General features: G+C 35.2%; 1 protein-coding gene across 16 annotated transcripts in view; it reads left to right on the forward strand.

The window, feature by feature from the left end:
• The window catches only part of SUPT20H (SPT20 homolog, SAGA complex component), a 39,795-nt gene that overhangs the window by 16,572 nt on the left and 1,380 nt on the right, over nucleotides 1–21,843 (forward strand). For 10 of the 16 annotated variants that reach the window (XM_030762481.2, XM_030762487.2, XM_030762482.2 and 7 more), the window contains 14 exons: nucleotides 1,728–1,884; nucleotides 1,984–2,040; nucleotides 4,542–4,613; nucleotides 5,747–5,904; nucleotides 7,398–7,424; nucleotides 7,984–8,016; nucleotides 8,568–8,685; nucleotides 9,243–9,345; nucleotides 9,479–9,637; nucleotides 11,345–11,651; nucleotides 12,205–12,359; nucleotides 14,894–14,949; nucleotides 16,834–16,950; nucleotides 20,346–20,451. In XM_030762481.2, coding sequence (XP_030618341.1) covers nucleotides 1,728–1,884; nucleotides 1,984–2,040; nucleotides 4,542–4,613; nucleotides 5,747–5,904; nucleotides 7,398–7,424; nucleotides 7,984–8,016; nucleotides 8,568–8,685; nucleotides 9,243–9,345; nucleotides 9,479–9,637; nucleotides 11,345–11,651; nucleotides 12,205–12,359; nucleotides 14,894–14,949; nucleotides 16,834–16,950; nucleotides 20,346–20,451 — 1,625 coding nt within the window. The remainder of the gene's footprint in view (nucleotides 1–1,727; nucleotides 1,885–1,983; nucleotides 2,041–4,541; nucleotides 4,614–5,746; nucleotides 5,905–7,397; nucleotides 7,425–7,983; nucleotides 8,017–8,567; nucleotides 8,686–9,242; nucleotides 9,346–9,478; nucleotides 9,638–11,344; nucleotides 11,652–12,204; nucleotides 12,360–14,893; nucleotides 14,950–16,833; nucleotides 16,951–20,345; nucleotides 20,452–21,843) is intronic. The other 6 variants (XM_030762490.2, XM_089899663.1, XM_022574688.3 and 3 more) reach the window with 3 other exon arrangements.

The following is a 21,843-nucleotide window of genomic DNA, read 5'->3' on the forward strand; positions in this document are numbered from 1 at the left end:
GAATAAATGTGCTCTAATTTTTTTTTTTTAATATTTATTTGTTTATTTATTTGGTTGTGCTGGGTCTTAGTTGCGGCTCGCCGGCTCCTTGGTTGCGGCTCACCAGCTGCTTAGTTGCAACACGTGGTCTCCTTAGTTGTGGCATGCGAACTCTTGGCTGCAGGATGCATGTGGGATCTAGTTTCCTGACCAGGGATCATACCCGGGCCCCCTGCATTGGGAGTGTGGAGTCTTAATCACTGTGCCACCAGGGAAGTCCCTGATTTTTTAAAATTGGATTTTTAATTGTCTTTTAATACTTTTATTGTGTAAGAATTAGGATTTTTTTAATATGTACTCTGCTTTATACTGAAGTGATGCATTTTCTGCATTCTTTTGAAGAACAAACTACCTATAAATTCAGAGTTTGTTCACCAAAAAGATAGAAATTCTGAGAAGAGACAGGTATGAGCAGAAAGAATAATTTATCACTTTCTAATACCAGTTTAATTTTTGTTAATATTACCTTTAAAGATACAATTTATAATTTCTTTTAGAGATCTGGGAAAATGATCACAGTTTGAGAAGTCAGTTTCTAACTAAATGCCTTTTTATAACATGTTAATTTGTCTTAGAATGTTTTAGCTATCTCTTCTAGTTAATAAAGTAAAAGAATGCATATTAATTCAGACTGCAGTTAAGAATGCATATTAATTTGGTCTGCAGTTATAGTAGGCTCATCATTAAGTTATCTTTGCATAATTGTTTGAGTTGCCCACTTTGGATCTTCTTCAAGTTTGAAGGGGCTGAAATAACCTACCCATTTTCTAAATTTCCTGCTTTACTATGGAAATAATATATTCTGGGGAAAAGGTGCAGCTTTGGAAATAGTGAAATAAGTCCATATAGTATCCATTAGCAGTCCTATAAAGTCTCCTAGTATCTCTGTCCACATCTCTCCACGCCCACTGCCAGTGCGTTAAGCCAGGCCACCATCATCTTCATCTTGACTTCTGCAATAAAATCCTTCCTAACTGGTCTTCCTACTTCACCTTCGCTTGCTTCTGGTCTGTTCGCCATATAAGCAAACCACAGTAATGTTTTGAAAACCTCAAAGCCGACCATGCCACCACTTGCTTAAATTCCTCTAAAACCATCCCATTGTACTTCACATTCAGTCTAAACGCATTATCATTCATCTGCAAGGCCCCTGCCTTGCTCTTTGACCTCATCTCCCATTGTGTGGACCCTGATGCTCTAGTCCTCCCTTCATTTTTCTGTTTTAAAAATAAGCCAACTTTGTTCCTGCCTCAGCACCTTTTAAAATTCTCTCTCTCTGCTTCAACTGTTCCTTCCCTGATCTTTCCACAGCTTGTTCCTTCTTGTCATGTCTCAGCTCACGCATCATTTCTTCAGAGTCCTTCCCTTCCCTAATGTTGCCCTCTCTATCACGTATTCACCACAGTACCCTGGTTTTTCTCCTACTGCTTATTGTTATCTGGAATGATCTGACCTGTTTACTTGTGTATGTGTGTCTTCACTTCTGGACTGTCAGCTACGTGGTAGCAGGAATTTTGTTAGTCTTGTCCATTTTTATTTCACCAGTGCCTAGAACATTCCTTGGCAAGTGACAGTGTTCTACAGATATTTGTGATTTAATTACACATTTAACACCTACTAATTTAAACCATGTTTATTCTGAGTTTCTTGTATTAGCTTTGTGTAGTTCTAATCTCTTAATATTTCAGGTGTTTCAAGAGATATTCCAGGTCCTCTCTGAATCGGCAGCAGGATCTGTCTCATTGTCCACCTCCTCCTCAGCTAAAATTACTTGATTTCTTACAAAAAAGAAAGGAAAGAAAAGCAGGTCAGCATTATGACCTCAAAATTTCTAAAGCAGGAAACGTAAGTATATATTTTTAAATGAAGCTTATTATTATACCAAATGCCTTGCCTTATTTTCAGTGTTCAGTGTATTTATTTATACTCTTTTTAATTTTTTAGTGTGTGGATATGTGGAAACGGAGTCCCTGTAATTTGGCCATACCTTCTGAAGTGGATGTAAGTCAGTGCATGAATTGCACGTCCTTTCATGTAAGGTTCCTAAGTTTGACTAATAGTAGTTTAAACTTTGGGAAAACAAAGACTCTTACTACTTCTTTTTTTATTTTATTGAATGAAAGATTCTTTAAATTCTGTAGTGCTTTACAGTTTTCAGAAGTTTCACACATGTGATTTTATATAATCCCATAATAACCCTTTTTTTCCCCATTACCCCTATATTGCCCCTCCCCCCTTCCTTTTCCCCACTGGTAACCACTAGTTCATTCTCTCTGTTTGTGCTAAGACTCTTCTTAAGTCAGCTGCTCATTTTCAGAAGCTATTCTATTTTCACATTAACTTGTCTAAAAATGTAACTCCTTAATATAGGTCTGTGTTTAGAGCAGGAATAATAACCAAAGTATTTCAAAATGTGTAAAAAGATGGTACATATTACATAATATGCATAAAATGACTGATTTTTTTCATAATATTTCATCATAATTTCCTGATAATGCTTTTCTCACTGACTAAATTTAAAAATTAATAGTATTGGAGCAGTAGCCAAGATTAGGAACCTTGGGTGGTATTCTTTGCTGGCCCATGAAACACATGAACTATAAATGAGCAAAGACAGGAAAGAGATCTTTTGATGGGAGGTTCCATATTTCTTTTGTTTCCCCATTTCTCCTATTTTTATTATTCACTCAATTCTTTAGAATTGGTCAGTTATTTTAGCAGATGTTTGCTCTGTGCATCCTTCCCAGGCTAGCACATGTATAATTCTTATTACCTTTGATTTTTTAAAAATTGTCAGAAGCATCACAAGTACACTGTATATACAGCTCAAGAGAGTAAGCCACATTATCTTTTAGTAACTTATGCGCCCCTCAAGGAACGCGGCCTGAGAAGAGATATTTAGTGTAAATACCAAAGTGTGGGATTTAGCTTCGGAGGGCAGTCTGGATATCTAAAGCAGGGCTTCCGAAACCTTAATGTACATAAGAATCACATGGGTTGCTTGTTAAAATGCAGGTTCCAGTTCAACAAGTCTGGGCTAGGACTCAAGATCCTGCAATAATGAAAAGCTTCTAGGTTGGTGGCACTGGAGTCCACAGACCACGCCTTGAGTAGCAAAGCCCTAATAAAAAGTGTCTCAGCCTAACTCGATCAGTTGAAGCATCTAGGATACCAGTTAAACATACACACTTAAACCCTCATTTCAGACCTGCTTACTGAATCAGGTCTCCAGGGGAGGGATATGGGAATCTGAATTTTTACCAGATGCCCAAGTGAATCTGTTACTCTTAGAATCATGGTTACCAGGAAGATGAGAACTTTGGTTCACACAGACTGGTAGGAGATACATGGAATATATGGTTCAAGTCTGACTAGAAAATGGGAAAGATTTACAAAAATTTTTACCAATCCTAATGTAACTTCCCTAGTCTCTTCCTAGTTTTGTCCACACTGTTACATGACAATTCCTGTTCCATTAGAGACCCAGCCAAAGGAAATGATCCAGATCCTGGTCCTAATCACCTCGCTGACATCCCAGTTTTCCTAAAAGTCAAATGTAATATCACCTTACGGAACATAAAGAAGAGGCACTGTCCAAAACAGCAGCTGTGCTTATTACATTTATTTAATGGCAAAAGAGATTCTAATTTCGTTTTATTTATAAAACCAGTTGGTCTCATTGAATATATATCAGGAGAATTTTAAACTACTTAAGCATAAGTAGTTGGTGTTATTAGCGATTCAAGAATTTTTGTGCTAAAAAGTATAGTAACTGAAAGTGGGGTCTGGCTGCTCACCACTTAAAAGACAGTAAAGAGGCCAGTTTGGTGGAAAGGAAAGTTTGCTTTATTTTAGATGCCAGCAGCTGTGGGGGAGAGCAGACGCCTGTCCAAAGGCCAACTACTGCTCCTGACAATCAGGGAGCAAGAGCTTCTGTACAAGGAGGGAGGGGGCTACATGCAGAAACAGTACAGTCAGCTCTGACAGTCGTCTTGAAATTGGTCATCAATGGTCTGACCAGCATCTCGATTGTTTTAGGGACAGTTAATATTCACTTCTAGGGTCAGTTTGTTCCCATTTCTTTGAGGCTAGTTCTCGGAATCTTGGCAGCTTATGGCATGGCTACAGCCTGGTCATCATGTAGTTGACTCCTTCCACCTGGTGGGGTTACAGTATCTACAAGACAGCTCACAGGATAGGGCTCAGAGTATTATCTATAGCCCTTGAGGAGGAACTAAAGGGCCTTGACTTTGCTCCATTACTAAACTATTATTTGGTCTTCTTAACTGTTTTCCTTTGTTTCTGCATTTTCTCACTTCTCTGATTAAACTTATTCTTTGGCTAAAGTTTTTCCACAGACAAAAGCAGGGGGACGGGGCGGGGGTTGGGTTGGGGAAGGGTCCTGCCCCGTTTCAGTGTATTGTATTAAGTTACTTAGGTTTTTCTCTTTGGTCATAATACTGATTTCATTTTATCTGATGTCTCTTGATTTGATTGCTTAGGTGGAAAAATATGCCAAAGTGGAAAAATCTATCAAATCTGATGACTCACAACCAACAGTGTGGCCAGCCCATGTAAGTAACCATTGCAGTCTCCATTTCTAATGATGCTGTTTCTAATCTGGGATCTGAATTTATTAGACATATAAAGTACAGTAGCCTTTATTTTGGTATCTTCTTTTGTTTGTTTTTTTAAGAACTTTCTGGGAGTTTAGTGAATTAAAAAAAGGAACAACAATTTAGTTTTGTTTTTCATAAAATACGGTTTCCATTCTAAGGACGATTTTAATGCATAACTGCATTTTTACTTTTGTTTTGGTCCCCTGTTGGTAGTTCTGATTTGTTTTCTGTTTCAAATTAATAATAAGTTATTCTAAGGATATCTTTAAAGAGAAATGTTTTGTGTATGTTTCTCTAATTGCAGTGACTTCTTAAAGGCATATTTAATTATGTGGCATAATTAATAGGCATAATTAATTATGAATCTAGGAGTGAAATGAGAGTTGTTTTTTTTTTAAATTTCTTTTTGGCTGTGTCGGGTCTTAGTTGGCGACACGCGGGATCTTTGTTATGGCGTGAAGGATCTTTCGTTGCAGCACACGGGCTTCTCTCTAGTTGCGGCATGCGGGTTTTCTCGCTCTAGTTATGGTGCATGGGTTCTGTAGTTAGAGCGCGTGGGCTCTGTAGTTTGCAGCATGCAGGCTCAGTAGTTGTGGCGTGCAGGCTTAGTTGCCCCGTGACATGTAGGATCTTAGTTCCCCAACCAGGGATCAAACCCGCATTCCCTGCATTGGAAGGCGGATTCTTTACCACAGGACCACCAGGGAAGTCCCGTGAGAGATACTTGGTATGTGCAATAGCAAAAAGACTAATGACAAATGGAAACTGGTTTGCTTTTGAAAGTTTTATCCTTTTAGTATTTAATATTTGCATTCATATGTTCAGTATATGAAATTCTGACATTTCACTAGGGCTTTGTTAACTAAATATCCCATTGAAACTCTTGTTCCCAGAGTACCATGTTGAAAAAAGAATCCTGAGCTTCTTTCCCTTAGGCTTTTTTCTCCTAAATAGGTCTAAGGACTACGTTCCATGTGTCTTTTTATTGCAAGATGTAAGTTAGTGTGTCATTTACTCCTGATTTGTGTTAATTCTGACTATGTATTTACTGGAGAAGGTATTTATTTGGGATGCTCGGTCTTTTTCAGGATGTAAAAGATGACTATATATTTGAATGTGAAGCTGGTAATCCATATCAGAAAACAAAGCTGACCATTTTGCAGTCACTTGGTGATCCACTTTACTATGGTAAAATACAGCCATGTAAAGAAGATGAAGAGAGTGACAGTCAGATGTCTCCATCCCAGTGAGTTCTGTTAAATACAGGCAGTTGACAAAATAAGCCATCAGAATGTATTTAGCAACTATTGATGAACTATTAATGAATAAAAGTTTCCCTGTTTTGTTAGTTAAATACTCCAGTTAGATTTGGCAGCAGACCTAAGTAAACTTAAATTGTAGTTACCTTGCTGTCCAAGAGTTCTTTAAAATAATAATTTCTTTAAAAAACAAAACCAAAAAAACCTGTGCTGTAAATTCTTCTTATATTTGCTTTGAAAGATATGCCCGTCATATCCCTCTTGGTATATTTATGTGTTGCCACTTATGACTTTTACCTCTCTGTGAGCATGAAGTGCTTCCGGGTAATAATTTGTTTAAATGGGAAGCAAGTTTACTGTAACTTAAATGTAAAAGCTGTAAAAAATGCTTGATATTTCAGCACTACCTGTAAGGACACAGACTCAGTGCTTAATGTAGCTACTGGCTCTAGAAATACATATATAGTTGTCCCTTGGTATCCACAGGGGATTGGTTCCAGGATCCCCTTGGATACCAAAATCTGCAGATGCTCAAGTCTCATATCAAAATGGTGTAGTATTTGCAACCTCTGTACATCCTTCCCATGTACTTTATCTGGGTTACTTACAATACCTAATACAGTGTAAATGCTGTGTAAATAAGTAATAAATACAATTTAAATGTTACGTAAATAGTTGCCAGCCCGTGGCAAATTCAAGTTTTGCTTTTTGGGACTTCTCTGGAATATTTTCCCCCCAAGTATTTTCATTCCATGGTGGTTGAATCTGGGGATGCAGAATCTGCAAATATAGAGAGCCAACTGAAGTTGATATTCCTAAACTTACGGGCTACATGTATTTACTACAAGGTACCAGTATTTAGTTTTGTTTTCCTTGTTAGTTTTATTATTAGTTCTGCTTTTTAATCAAGTCGATGCTGTTTTGAAAAGAAGGAAAAATAAAGAGAACCTCAGCAGAAAAAAGTAGGGGCCAGCTCTATGTTAAATCCTTACAAAATACTAATTTAAACTATGGCAGAAAAATGGATTTTAAAGAGTAACCTCACCAATACCTAAGTAAAAGTCAATGGGAGGAAACAGCAGTCAGGGAATCAATCCTCAGCTTATTTTTTCACATTAGCAGTTTTTATTTTTGTATGCTAAGTAGAAAAATCAGATATTTCGATTAGCTGTATTTTGTAGTCTTCCCTTTAAAGATACACGTTGGTCATTTTAAATAGTTACTAACTTCTCAAACACAAGGGCATATGTTCTCTCATTAAAAAAATTGTTCAAAAGGCCAACTGATTAGATTTGTTTGACAAGAAGAGAATTGAATTTTTTGCCTTTTACATCAGGACGTTGCTGCAGAAATGCTGCATGGTTTATTACCTTCTAGTCCTTCTCCCATATTCATAAATTACTTGATTTAATAGCTATGAAGTCAAAGTTTGAGCTGCATTAACCAAGTTTTTTCTTTTTTTTTACATTTTATATTTCAGCTTCTCCACAGATGATCATTCAAATTGGTAATTAAAAAATAAACAAACTCACTATTTTAATACGTTAAGAAATCATATAAATGTCAAACTCTTTTAAGACTTGATACAGACTTTTTATTTAAATTGGCGATAAACCATCTTCCTTGTCTAAAATATATTCTAAGGGCCTACTATATAGACATTAATAATGTCTTCCAAAATCAAAGGTTAAAGTGAGAGGAAGGCCAAAGGCCTTGTACATGGTAGTTCAGTGAATATTGCTGTAGGACAGACACTTGTGAGGGTGTATAGCACTTGGTAACTTTCAGCCCAGATTTTGTTTTGAAACATAGGTTTTCTGCCAAAGTAAATCTTTAAATTAAGTCAGCCAACTTATTCACAGAATTATTTTGTAATGCATGCAGAACTTGGTCATTGCTTCCTATTTTTTAATGTATTTTAAAATTTGTGTTTTCATGATATCTTGGTAGATTTTAATTCAGTTTATAAAATTACTGTCACTAAAATATGGAAGTCTTCAAAAGTAATCTCAGGGCTCCTTAAAACAAGTCTATCTAATACTTTTCTTTTTTAAAAAACAATTTAGGTTCATTATTGGATCAAAGACTGATGCTGAGAGGTAAAAATATTTGCATCTTTATTTGTGATCTGGATGGATTCTTGTAGGGTAGAGACTATTCCATTCGAAGTCAAAGCTTTGATTTTAATTATGCCTAGGTATTACTAGGATTTTTAAATAGAATTAGGAAAATAACAACTAAAAGGATAATGTTTAAAATGTAGCTTTATTTTAAATAAGAGAGCTTAGCTATATCTACAGTAGCTAAGGAAAATGATTTCTAGGTAACAGTTTAATCAGAATATAAGTGAGAGTCAATGGGTAGTTCTTTTGGCTACTTATTGGTGAAATAATCCCTGTAATTTCTGTATTAGAGACAAGATACCACAAGTATCTTTAGATTGTTAATTAGCAAAATGTTTTCAGCATTAGCTTGTCATTGAAAATATTAGAAGAATGTGCTTTTATCAAAGATAAATTGTCTAATTTTAATTTTTGTGTTATTTTTGATAGAACTTGTTTCATTAACAGTTACTATTCATTTCCTATGTAGTAAATTTATGTTTAAAATAGTTAGCTAATCATTACCTGTTTTCCCCCTAATATTTCAGAGTAGTCAGTCAGTACCAGGAACTGGTCCAGAACGAAGCCAAGTGTCCAGTGAAGATGTCGCATAGCTCCAGTGGCTCAGCGAGCTTGAGTCAGCCTTCTCCAGGGAAGGAAACAGAAGTGTGTTTGCTTAGCTTTTTTTGTGCTGTTACTTTTTTCTGCCTAATTGTTCTCAAGTAATCTGAGAAATGTTAAGGACTGTTTTATGAGGGATAGGGGTATTGTTTAGTTTTGTTTTTACTTTTGATTTTCTTTTTATTACTTAACTTTTTATGATGGAAACTTTCAAATGTACACAGAGGTAGAGCAAAAAGTGTAATGAACATCTGTGTATACTGATCACCCACCTGGCGTCAACAGTTACTATTTTTCTGGAGATGATTTAAGGGTGAAGCTTTGCTGCCATCTTACTCTGCTCTTCTCCCTCAAACCTTCTCCCTACCTTATTACTCAGAAATCTTTCCTTCATCCTGTGTATACTGTAAGTTATCTCATGGATCTCCTTATGTGGAATTACATTTTTTTGAAACACCTCTAATACCCAATCTATAAACATTAAACCTACATTGCAGTTTTTTAAACCGTGTTTTCATCCAGGAGTTATAATAGTGTTACTAATTTGTGAATTTCTGATTTGACCTTAATTTTAATGAGTATGCTTAATGTCACTGTCTTAGCAGCCCGAGACCCTGTCAGTTCAGTCTTCAGTATTGGGGAAGGGAGTAAAACATCGACCTCCACCCATCAAACTTCCCTCAAGCTCAGGAAATAGTTCCTCAGGTATTACATTCCTTAGTTTTTTGTAATCTAGAGTAAGAAACAACAGATGATCGTAATCCATTTACTCAAATTTTGATTTACTCAGAATTTTAAATTGTAAATCTGGGAAACAACGTATATATTTTTCTTCTAGGTAACTATTTTACACCACAGCAGGTCAGCAGCTTTCTTAAATCTCCAACTCCTCCTCCTGCTTCTAAGCCACCAAGTCTTTCTCGGAAGTCATCCATGGATCTCAATCAAGTTAGCATGCTTTCTCCAGCTGCCCTGTCACCTGCCAGTTCATCACAAAGTGAGTCATAACTTAAATTCTTCATTAACTCTTCGTAAGCTTTTGCATTAGTGTTTCTTAAGATGGCTCTTTTTGACCAGTGAAATAGTGAAATCTGAATGTACTGTCTACCCAAAATGTAATTTTTTGAGAAGCTTCATGCCAATCTCTTGTTGACTGTATGTATTACATGTTTATTGTAATTGTATTTGTTTTTCTGTATTTATGTATGCACCTCGTGTATACCTTTCTTATAGACTTGCAACCTACACATCTCCTGAAAAAAATAATGTGGTAGTTAAATGTGGCAATGAGTCCAAATTATTTTTTATTCCAGTGTACCCTTGGGCATTTTATGTAAACTATGCAGCTGATATGGAAAAAAAGTCATAAGAGTTGTTGCTGCAGTCTTATCTTTGTAAATGTAAGAAGCCAACTAGTTCCAAGGTGGTGATACAGTAAACTGAAAGCTGATTTTTCAATAACACTCTTACACTCCTACAAATTGTTATCAGTTAGTAAAATGTGGGATGATCATAAAGCATCTGAAGATATTAAAATGTAATTTTTACTACTGAATACTTTTTTTTTTTTAACATCAAGAAGAGTTATTCAAGAATTCTAGCGTTAGTTTGGGAGAATTTCTTCAAATTAGTAAGTATCTGAGATATTTAGGTACCAACTTGCAAAAAAGCATTCCAGTTTTTTAGATTTTTTAATAAATAACTAATGTGTGCTGAAAGTTTTAGTACACTGCACAGTGACAGGGTGGTCTTTGCATTAGATGTAAACATCTTCATCTTGATAGCTCAAAAGGTGTAATTTTTCTGCCTTCTTGTTTTGCACAAAGAAAAATTTATAAATTTCCTGAAAGTCTTATTCACACTTCTTATGTTGTGGGTATGGATTATGTTAATCTACTGCACACAGTTGTTACTTTAAGTAAGGGTTGAGTGACAGCTTCTGGACATTCACATTTCTTTCCTTTCTTTCTGCAGGACATGAAAGCTAAAAAAGAAAACACCTCAAGAGCTTTTGGTTTTATTTTTTTGGTTTTTGTTTTTTGTTTTTATTTTTTTTTAAAAAAGTTGATAAACTGTGCATACTTCATTCACAACAGATTTTCTATACATTCTACATTTAAACAGAAGTACACAGTTACTGTTAAAGATGCAGTATTATCTCTCAAATATTTGCTTCATTACTGTGTTTTGTAAAATTTGTGAGGATAAACTTGATGTGTTAGGAATTAAATATGTATATCTAGGTGCCAAATATGATTGTTAATCATATGTAATTTATTAAATATGTTCAGAGTTTATCTCAGACTGTTAACAGAAAATAAGCAATATTTCTAAGTGAAGTCCTAAATTGGTGAAATCGTAAATAACAAAAATTAATTTGAAGTCCTTTTAAACTTTATAGGCCAAAGGTAGCATGTAGGAAACTAACTTTTAAATGGGTATTGTGATAGAATACAAACGTATATTTTTACTGTTACTGTAATAGCATCTCTGATGGGATTTGTAGGTGATATACTGCATCCTTAATTGTAATTGAGTGTAGCAACACTCATGTATCATGTGTAGAAATTAACACTTGCAGTTAACTGCTTTAAAAAAAAACTGGAACAAATTGTCAGTGCTAAATAAGATTCCATTAACCTTATTTTAAAAAGGACTGGCCATTTATAACAAACTAGCAATTTTTATTTTTCTCAATGAGCAGGATCTGGAACTCCTAAGCCATCTACTCCTACACCAACCCCTTCATCGACCCCACACCCTCCTGATGCTCAGAGCTCAACTCCTATTACCCCTTCAGCTACCCCTACTCCCCAAGATTCAGGCTTCACCCCTCAGCCCACTTTGTTAACTCAGTTTGCTCAGCAGCAAAGGTCTCTGAGCCAGGCAATGCCTGTAACAACCATTCCTCTTTCCACCATGGTAACATCTATAACTACAGGAACCACGGCCACCCAAGTCATGGCAAACTCTGCTGGACTTAACTTCATCAATGTAGTGGGCTCTGTTTGGTAAGTTTGCATTGATGCCCTGATTTTTTTTTTAAGATACTGTAAGCAATCTAAAGAAATTCTTATTTGTGAAATTAAGAACAAACTGCATATTATTGAAATTGAAAGAAAATAGTTTCTATGTGGATAGAAGCTATCTCAACAAGTATGTTTTAATTTTAGGTGATCAATCTATTACATGCACTAATGATACTACTACACATTGACAGTGGCTTAGATTTTCCTGTTTATCCTCTGTTTTACCATCTTTTAATCCATTGATTAGGACATTACTCTTCCAAATTATATTTTAAATATATAGTACTTGATAAATATTCAGTAAATATACAGTACTTGATAAATATATAGTACTTAATTGATAAATATACAGTACTTAATTTTTGCCAACCTTGCTGTCACTTTCTAGCAAAAAAATGAAACTAAGCCTCCAAATTGACATTTAAGACAGAAATATCTGTGTTTGTTTAGTGGTTTGTTTTTTAATCCAAGGAATTATGTGGCTGATTTTCCCTTTTATAGTGCTAGTTTAATGCTCTGTCTTATTCTCCTGCAGTGGAGCTCAAGCTTTGATGAGTGGTTCAAACCCTATGCTGGGCTGTAACTCTGGTGCCATAACTCCTGCAGGAATAAACTTGAGTGGCCTTCTACCCTCAGGAGGTCTGCTACCAAATGCATTGCCCAGTGCAATGCAGGCAGCTTCTCAAGCAGGTCAGAATATTAGAAATAATAACCTCTAATAAAATTAAAGTCCATGCTTATGTAAAAATGCCATTTTAATGATATTATTTAACATCCTTATTTTATGAAGTATTATGTCGGAAGTATTTCCTTTCAAAAGCTTTAAGAGTTCTGGTATTTGAATTAAAACCCATCTAGCTATGAACTTCTCTGTGAGGAAACTTGGTAAGCCTGTAAGTCTCTGCAAATTTTATCTTTACCTTCCAAAGATTATTATAAAAGTAACTTTTATAATTGTCAGTGTAGTCCTGTCCCAGGTAAAAGAAATGTATTTTGAAAACCATATATATGAGCAAGAAAAGCAACACAGCATGGCATTTAAAAGCCTCAGTTCTGGAGCCAGACTGCCTGATGTGAATCCTGCTTGTGCAGCTTACTCTAACTGTGTAATCATGACAGAGTTACCTTTGTGCCTCACTTTCTTCATAAATGTGGATAATAATAATACTTTACCTCAGAGTTGTGAGGATTGAATGAATAAATACAGATGAGATGCTTAAACTATGCTTGAGATGTGATAAACATTAAAAAATATTTGCTGTCATCATCATTAGTAGTAGTTTTCTTGCAGTAGTAGTAATAATTATAATTACATATACTGAAAAAGAGTTTTAACAACTTGTGCTTTTTTTTTTTAATTTACTAATTATTTGGTTGCATCAGGTCTTAGTTGCAGCAGGCGGGCCCCTTAGTTCTGGCATGCAAACTCTTAGTTGAAGCATGCATGTGGGATCTAGTTCCCGGACCAGGGATTGAACCCAGGCGCGGAGTCTTAACCACTGCGCCACCTGGGAAGTCCTGACTTGCGCCATTTTTTAATGCTCTTTAAGAGAATGTATTATATCTCAGAACAGTTCGATTTCTTACTACTGAGAAAAAAATTAACAGGAAAAGTAAACTCAGCATAGTAAGAAAAACTTATCTGAAACTTTCTATGAGTTAAGAGAAAGAGAACCCAAAGAATATAATTTAAACATGTTAATATATTGCTGTGATTTTCTAATTCTAGCTCATATTCTTATTTTAATATGTATAAATATGCTCTAGTGACAGAAGCCCTGGAAATGGAATCAGTGTTGAATTTAGGATTTTATATTTACATATAATTCTACCAGTTACTTGTGGCTCCAAATGCTAACTGTGGGGTCTGAAAGCATTCACTTAATTTTTCCACCTTAGCCTGAGTTTCATATGTTCTAAAATGGGAGTGAAAATTTCTAAATTCATTTGGTACTTATGAGAAATAAATGAAGTGATATGAAAGTGCCTTTAGAAAGCTATAAAGCATTATACAGATGTCATCCACCTTTAAAGGGAGTATGTCTTCTTTTTTTTTTTTTTATGAGAATCCTGGAGGGAATATCAGTATTGTCACATTTTTATCTGATTATGCATTTTCCATTTCTTATACAAGACTTTCATACTGTCATCTGTGCATTATTTGCTCTGTATCTTTTTTAGTACAATTATCTGCTTAGAGGACTATATACATTTTTAACTAGTGTTCGAATTGGTATATTTAGTAAGGAAAATATATACAATACATACTTTGAGACTGGGATCAGCAAACTATAACCCACATCTAAGCAAGAATAGTTTTACATTTTTTTTTTTGTTTGTTTGTTTTTTGTTTTTTTTTTTTTGCGGTACGCGGGCCTCCCACCGCTGCGGCCTCTCCCGTCGCGGAGCACAGGCTCCGGACGCGCAGGCCCAGCGGCCATGGCCCACGGGCTCAGCCGCTCCGCGGCACGCGGGATCCTCCCGGACCGGGGCACGAACCCGCGTCCCCTGACATCGGCAGGCGGACTCTCAACCACTGCGCCACCAGGGAAGCCCAGTTTTACATTTTTTAAAGTTTGTTTTTTTAAAAAAAGACAAGAGAGAGTATATGAGAGTCTCTGTGTGGCCCATAAAGCCTACTGGAAGAGTTTGCCAACCCCTGTTTTATGATGTGCTCCATGTTGTGTCACAGATTTTGGGGAATAAGTTCAGAATTAACAGCATCGTTTCCTGACTTTCAGCTTGATCCTTACACACAAAATTCAGCAGCGTTCTTTAGCATTATTAATATTAGCATTTGTACTTTAAAAAATGGCACAGGGCACACTGCTTCTCAGAGATAGGGTTATTATCATATGCTGTTTAGCACTGAGGAATATAAACAGATGCCAGTCCCTGAAATGTATTCGCACAACAGTGATAGTTTTATTATATTTATGGTGTTTGAATACTGCTAGATTACTTTTCCAACCAACAGTCAAAATAGTTACAAAGAAGCCTCAGTTTCTGAAATACAGATTATAGTGTACATCGGGTGCTCACATCTTTGGTATTGATGAAAATAGGGAGTTTTTTGCTTACAAGAAATTTTTAAAGTATAGAAAATAAGCACATCTGTGCAGGAAGTACTTAAAGTAGTATATTTTTATATACTAAAGTATAAAATACTTTCAAGTATAATAAAGTTTTAATTCTCTGTTTTAACCACGAGTTTTATTTAATAGGTGTTCCATTTGGTTTAAAAAATACTTCAAGTCTCAGGCCCTTAAACCTACTCCAGGTAAACCTGAAACACTGCTTTTTATTAAAGTTTTTATAGTTTTTGTTTGTTTGTTTTTAACCATGTAAGTTTGTACATATCAGCATTTGAAGTTTTGAGGTTGTCCAGAATCTTCTAAGGGTGTGGTTACCTTTGCATGTTCAAGTAGATAAGGGGAAAGAATTGGTATCCTATGTACTGCACTTTCATCGGCTCTGGCACCACTGCCAAATCAAGAACTAGTTCCAGAGGGGAGAGTTGACAACTGGAGGAAAATAACTTGCCTACAATAGTAGCAGCAGGTATACTTAGAAATAATTTCTCACTTAACAGACTTTTTATGTATGCATGTAGGTATTGCTGTTTGCTTATAGTAGATTTTCTGTGTGAATAGAAATTTTTAAAATTAGGTATGTGTCTTCTTTTCCTGAGGAGAATGTGACTTCATGGCACAGTGCCAGGCACCTAGTAGTCAGTCAATAAATGTTTGTTAGATTACAGTTTGTGTCTAGTAGTGAGGCTTTTCTTAACACATTTTATCAATGTTAACATATAAAGAGAGATTGTAGGTAAAGAATTTAGTACATGTTGTGAACTTATAATATTCTGAGTGTTATGCTAGGTCCTTTAAGGATGGAGTTCAGTATTAAGCTAGTAGGTTGGAAAATGGATGGGATTATCTACAGAGAATTTTTAGAAAAGGTAGACATAAATATAAAGACTTGGAGACAAAGAATGGCAGAGCTATGGATTATTGGGAAATAACAAACAGATCAACCCAACCTGATATTCAGAAGTAATAAATCAGGAAATACATTTAGAACTAAATCTTAAAACTTATTTCCTGTCACAATATGCAAACAGTGTCAGTATTTACAGACTAATTGCAGAATGATCTAATTGTGTTATGGACACATTGGTTTATTTAGCCAACTTTCCTGCATTTTGCTGTAGGAATTTCTACAAGGATCAGTCTCAGTGTTAAGAGGAGTGGGATTCCTTAATAGCACTGATAATAAGGATTAAGGGCAAAGCCACCTTATAAATTATATTTTGCAACATTTATTACTGTCTACCTAATTGAGGAAGGAACATTTGACCTGTGCTTTGTCCAGGTTTACCTAACAGTGAGCTATGCTGTGTATAGAGCTTTTGACCCGAGACACCTTTTTTGACTATAAAGACCTAAGAGTTCTGTATTTGATATTTGCTTGGACTTTCCCACAAAACTTCAAAGTGCTTTTAACTTAAACTCCTGTAGAATAAAATGGAAAAACCATTTGTTTCCTGATGCATTTGGAATGCATAGTTTTAGTTTGTAGTGTGGAGTTTTCTGGATGATGCTTTTTTAAAAGTTTTTTTTTTAATTAATTTATTCAGAATGACAGAGCAAGTAATGTCTCCAAACTAAATATGGACATCTAATGCATTTTCTTTTCAGCTTTGGAATTCCTAGCTATGTTATATAAAAATCCATGCATTTCTGGTTTAGGGCAAAGCTAGACCAAATTTAGGGAGACAAGTTTTCTTAATATATATCTGATTATCACTAGCTTCTTGTTTATACTTCCAAATGCATTTAATGCTGTTTTGTGTTGATGTATAAAAGGAGTTAAATAAAAGCAGTATGTATATTTGGATAGCTAACTATTAACTTGAAGCAGAAAGACTTACATTGGAGATCACTAACATATTTGAGAGCCAAAGTAACAGCACTTAAAAATTGTGTTTAAAGCGATTGTTCCTTTTTTTTAAGGGCAGGAATCTTGTTTTGTTTCCATTTTTGTTCACCTATTTCCTCAGTCCCTGGAAGAATGCCTGACACATAGTGAATGCTCCAGAAATGTTTGTAGAATAAAGAAATTTAATCTGAAATCGGCTAATTAATTCTTGCTTACTTAATAGCTTCCAGGTGGCTCGCTCATTTTTAACACACTGCAGCAGCAGCAGCAGCTTTCTCAGTTTACACCACAGCAACCTCAGCAACCCACAACTTCTGTTCCTCAACAGCCAGGGGAGCAGGTATGTCCTTTCTACCTTCCATATGCTTTGTATCATGGAATTATAACCTTTTTTGGTATATGCCAAGCATATTTCAAGTGTTTTTATTTAGATTGTTTGAACCAACTTTTCATGTGCGGTTTTTCTTCATTAACAGTAGCAGCTATCAGTTATAGGGTGCCTATTTCTAATTCTCACAACCGCCATACTTGAATAGATGTGTCACTTCCATCTTGCATAGTCTGAAATAGATTCAGGTGACTAACTTGCTCACAACCATACATCGAGTGGCAGAGCAGGGATTCAAGTCCAAGTCTTTCTGCCTCTATAGGCCATGTATTTTCTACCCCATCATCATCCTTCTTTTGATAGTATTTTGTCTCTATTAGAATACAGATGTTCTTTTTATCCTGAAGCATAAAACAGAGCGAAGATAGACAAAAACAAATACTTTGTATATTGCCAAACAAAATGAAATTGAACAAGAACTACAGTAAATTAAAGTAATAGAAGGAACTTCAGATTTTTCTGAACCTTTGCTGCACTTCGGAATCATCTGGGAAACTAAAAATTACTGATTGCTGAGTCCCACCCTCATTGTTTCTCTTAGTTCATAATTAAATATATGTAGTGTTCACTATCAGTCCTTCCACCAAAGATTCCCCAGTCAAATCTTGATTGGATAATGCTCATCCTCTATTAGATTTCTCAGGAAAGGCACATTTAAAACTATTTTTCTTTATTAACACATAAAGGATTACTTGGCTGGATATAAAATTCTTGATTTGCACTTTCTTTACAAAATTGTAAAATACTGTAACATAAAATTTACCATCTTAACCATTTCTAAATATGCAGTTTAGTAGCATTAAGTATATTCATATTGTTGTGCAGCCAGTCTCCAGAACTTCTTCGTCTTGCAAAAGTGAAACTCTATACCCATTAAACAACTCCTTATTTCCCCCCTCTTCTAGCCAACTTTCTGTTTCTGTGAGTTTGACTACTACTCCAGGCACCTCATATAAGTGAAATTATACAGTATTTGTCTATTTGTGACTGACCTGTTTAATTTAGCATAATACCCAAAAGGTTCATCCATGTTGTAGCATGTGTCAGAAATTCCTTTTTAAGGCTGAATAGTATTTCATTGTATTTATATATCACATTTTGTTTATCCATTTATCCATCAATGGACATTTGGATTGCTTCCATCTTTTGGTGGAAGTCTGAGTTATCTTTTTTTTTTTTTTTAATGAATTGTGCTTTAGGTATTAAGTCTGAGAACTCCTCACCTAGCCCTAGGCCCCAAAGTTTTTTTTTCATAGTTTCCATTTAATTCTATGATCCATTTTCAGTTGATTTTTATAAAAGGTATGAGACTTTGGTCCAGGTTCATTTTATGGGGGGATATGGATGTCTATTTGCTCCAGCACCATTTGTTAGAAAAGCCATCCTCCTCAACTGAATTACTTTTGCACCTTTGTCAAAGATCAGTTGGCTGTGTTTGTGTGGCTCTATTTCTGTATTCTCTACTCTGTTTCACCCATCTATGTATTAATATCTGTCACTCTGTTAGTACCATACTGTTGTGATCGCTGTAGACTATGTATATATATACACACACACATATATATATACACACATACATATAGTAAGTCTTAAAATCAGACACAGTGATTCTTCCCATGTTATCCTTTTTCAGAATTCTTTAGCTGTTCTAGATCCTTTGCCTTTCCTTATGCATTTTAGAATCATCTTATCTATATCTACAGAAGACTTTGCTGGGATTTTTAAAGGAATTGAGTTAAACCTAAAGGTCATTTTGGGAAAGGCTTAGCATGTTTACTATGTGAGTTTTCTAGTCCATGAACACAGTGTGTCTCTAGGCTAAAATCAGCTAGTTTTCAGCATACAAAACCTGTATGTTTCATAGATTTACACCTAAGTTTCTTTCCTTCTTTCTTTCTCTTTCTTTCCCTTCCTCCCTCCCTTCCTTCCTTTCTCCCTCCCTCCCTCCCTTCCTTCCTTTTTTTTCCCATTCTTGGGAAATTGTTAATGGTATTGTTTTTAATTTCGTTTTCTACATGTTCATTGCTAGTATACAGAATTGGTTTTTGTATGTTTATCTTGTGTTCTGCAATCTTACTGACCTCACTTATTTGTTCTAGAAGTTTTTTTGTAGATTCGTTAGGGTGTTTTTTCCTAGATAATCAATGCCATTTGCAAATAAGGGCAGGTATTTTTTCTTTTTAATCTATATGCCTTTTTGTTTCCTTTTCTTGAATGTGCTCACTAGAAGTTCTAGTACTATGTTGCAAACAGTGTTTTAAGCTTTAAAAACTTGTTCTGATGAAGCTTTATAGAAGCAATATAGAAAAAAACAAACAGCCCTATCAAAAAATGGGCAGGCCTAAATAGATGAAAAGGGAGTCCTCTTGCACTGCTGGTGGAAATGTAAATTGGTGCAGCCACTATGGAGAACAGTACGGAGGTTCCTTTAAAAACTAAAACCCAAGCTGCCATATGATCCAGCACTCCCATTCCTGGGTATATATCCAGAAAAGATGAAAACTCTTATTTGAAAAGATACATGCCACCCCCATGTTCATAGCAGCGCTGTTTATAATAGCCAAGACAGGAACAACCCAAGTGCCATCAACAGATGATTGGCTTAAGAAGATGTGGTATATATATACAGTGGAATATTAGCCATAGAAAGAATGAAATACTGCCATTTACGGCAATGTGGATGGACCTAGAGCATATCAAACTAAGCGAACTAAGAGCAAGACTAATGTTATATGATGGCACTTATATGTTGAATCTAAAAAATAATACAAACCAATCTATATACCAAACAGAAACAGACCCACAGACACAGACATAGAAAACAGACGTATGGTTACCATGTTGCAGGGGTGCTTAAATTAGGAGTATGGGATTACCAGATACAGACTATTATACAGAAAATCGATAAGCAACAAGGATTTAACATATAGCACAGGGAACTACCTTCAGTATCTTGTAATAACCTATAAGGGAAAATAATTGAAAAATATGTGTGTGTGTATATATATACAACTGAATTACTTTGCTCTATACCTGAAACTAACAATATTGCAAATCAACTATACTTCAATTAAAAAAAAAGTTCTGATGAAGTTTTATAGAAGCCTTAGTAATTATTTTTAATACAGAATCAGTTCTCAAAATTAGGTTTTATTTTCTTGCTTTCAAAATACCATAAGCTTATTCTTGCTAATTCTAAATACCTTTGACGTCTTTTCCTTAGGCCATTCTTTTTGCAAGACCTAGACTAATGTTGATTTTTTTTTCATATAGGAGTAAAATACTAATTCCACCAATCCAAAATTGTTTTTATTTTTGTACAAGTCACGTATTATTTTTTTATTCAGGCTTCTGAACAAAGTTGTACCAGTCAAGAACGGGCCTTATCTGCTCAGCACACTGCAGTTATTAACCTTGCTGGAGTAGGAAGTTATATGCAGTCACAGGCAGCTGGTTGGTATCTTCATAACTAAATATGTTGAATTTATTTAAAGTGTCTAATCTATTTGGGGTCTCACCATTTTAACTATTTCTTTTCCTTGTGCAGACAGTTACAAGGAAAAAATTGTATTTAATGTGTGAACTATTAAATGGATTAATTGATGGCACTCAGATTTTTTTCATTATTTTGATAATTGATTAAAGTGCTTTGACCTACATATATTAACAGCAGTTAATGTTTTCCTCATGTTAAATTTTGTTGGGAAAATTTTACAGTTACCCAACTTACTAGGAAGCTTCTAAAGCTGATAGCTCTTCAGTTTTCCTGGGTTATTGAGACTGCATTTTTCCAGATTGCACAATCTTTTGTCTCGTTCCAGTGGCTTGTAGTTGTATGAATTAGGACTTAATAGTCAAGTAGCTTAGCTTCTGTAAGACACTTGTAAAAAAATGATTGTACTAAATGATTGCTCACCACTTCTAGTAATAAATGGTGCACCAAAGATGTATGTTTAATGAAGATCATTTCATCAATTGAAGATAGCAATTATAACTACATTTAATTAAAATCAAGAAGCCACATGTATAAGAAAACTGAGATACTGTTTGAGGATTAATGAGTGAACATGTTAACATTTTGAATTATCATTGGGCTTATTATGATGCCTTTAGAATCTGGTATAATTCCGTGTCCGAATTTGGAATAATTTATGTAACGTTCTAATTTAGAGGCAGTGAATTTCCAAATGGAAATTTATTAGTATAAACTTTTACCCCACAAGCTATTTTTTCCTAAAATAGCTGTAGTATAATTTAGTGGAAAGAACTCTAGGCTGAAAAATGAGAATGTTCCTAGCTCAACTTGCCACTAATTACCTTTGAGTCACTCAAACGATCCAGGTCTGAAATGTCCTCAACTGAGTAGTGAAAGAGTTGAACTTGTCCCTGATCTCACTCAGCTCTAAAAGGTTCACCACCTTTGTTGCTAATAGTGTAGTCTGACGTTCATCTTTTAGCACTTGTCTACCAGTTTTGTCCTTATGGTAGTTTGGATTTCTCCCACTCCATTTCCTACCTGATTGGTTATATTTTAAAATAACATACTGTATTCAATGTTTTGCTAGAAAGTCTTCTCAACAAAAGAGCACTAGTATCAAATTTCATTGAGATGTAAGAAGAGAGAGGGATACAGTGCTTTGGCCCACATGCTTTCCCTTCTCTTCCATGTCCAGGAAGTTCTATCATCAATGGTACCCTCAACTAACAGGAGACTGTACTAAATTTATTCTGAAATGTCTGTGATTTGATACTTAAGATTAATCATACTGATACTTTTCTATTATTTCATTTTCTGTGTTGTCCTTTTCTAACCCTGGTAGCCTTCAAACTTTCTGACTGGCCTGC

This window comes from Delphinapterus leucas, chromosome 18 (genome assembly GCF_059928025.1).
Source record: "Delphinapterus leucas isolate spDelLeu-1000000601 "Yukka" chromosome 18, BTC_Dleu_Yukka2, whole genome shotgun sequence".
Taxonomy (NCBI): domain Eukaryota; kingdom Metazoa; phylum Chordata; class Mammalia; order Artiodactyla; family Monodontidae; genus Delphinapterus; species Delphinapterus leucas.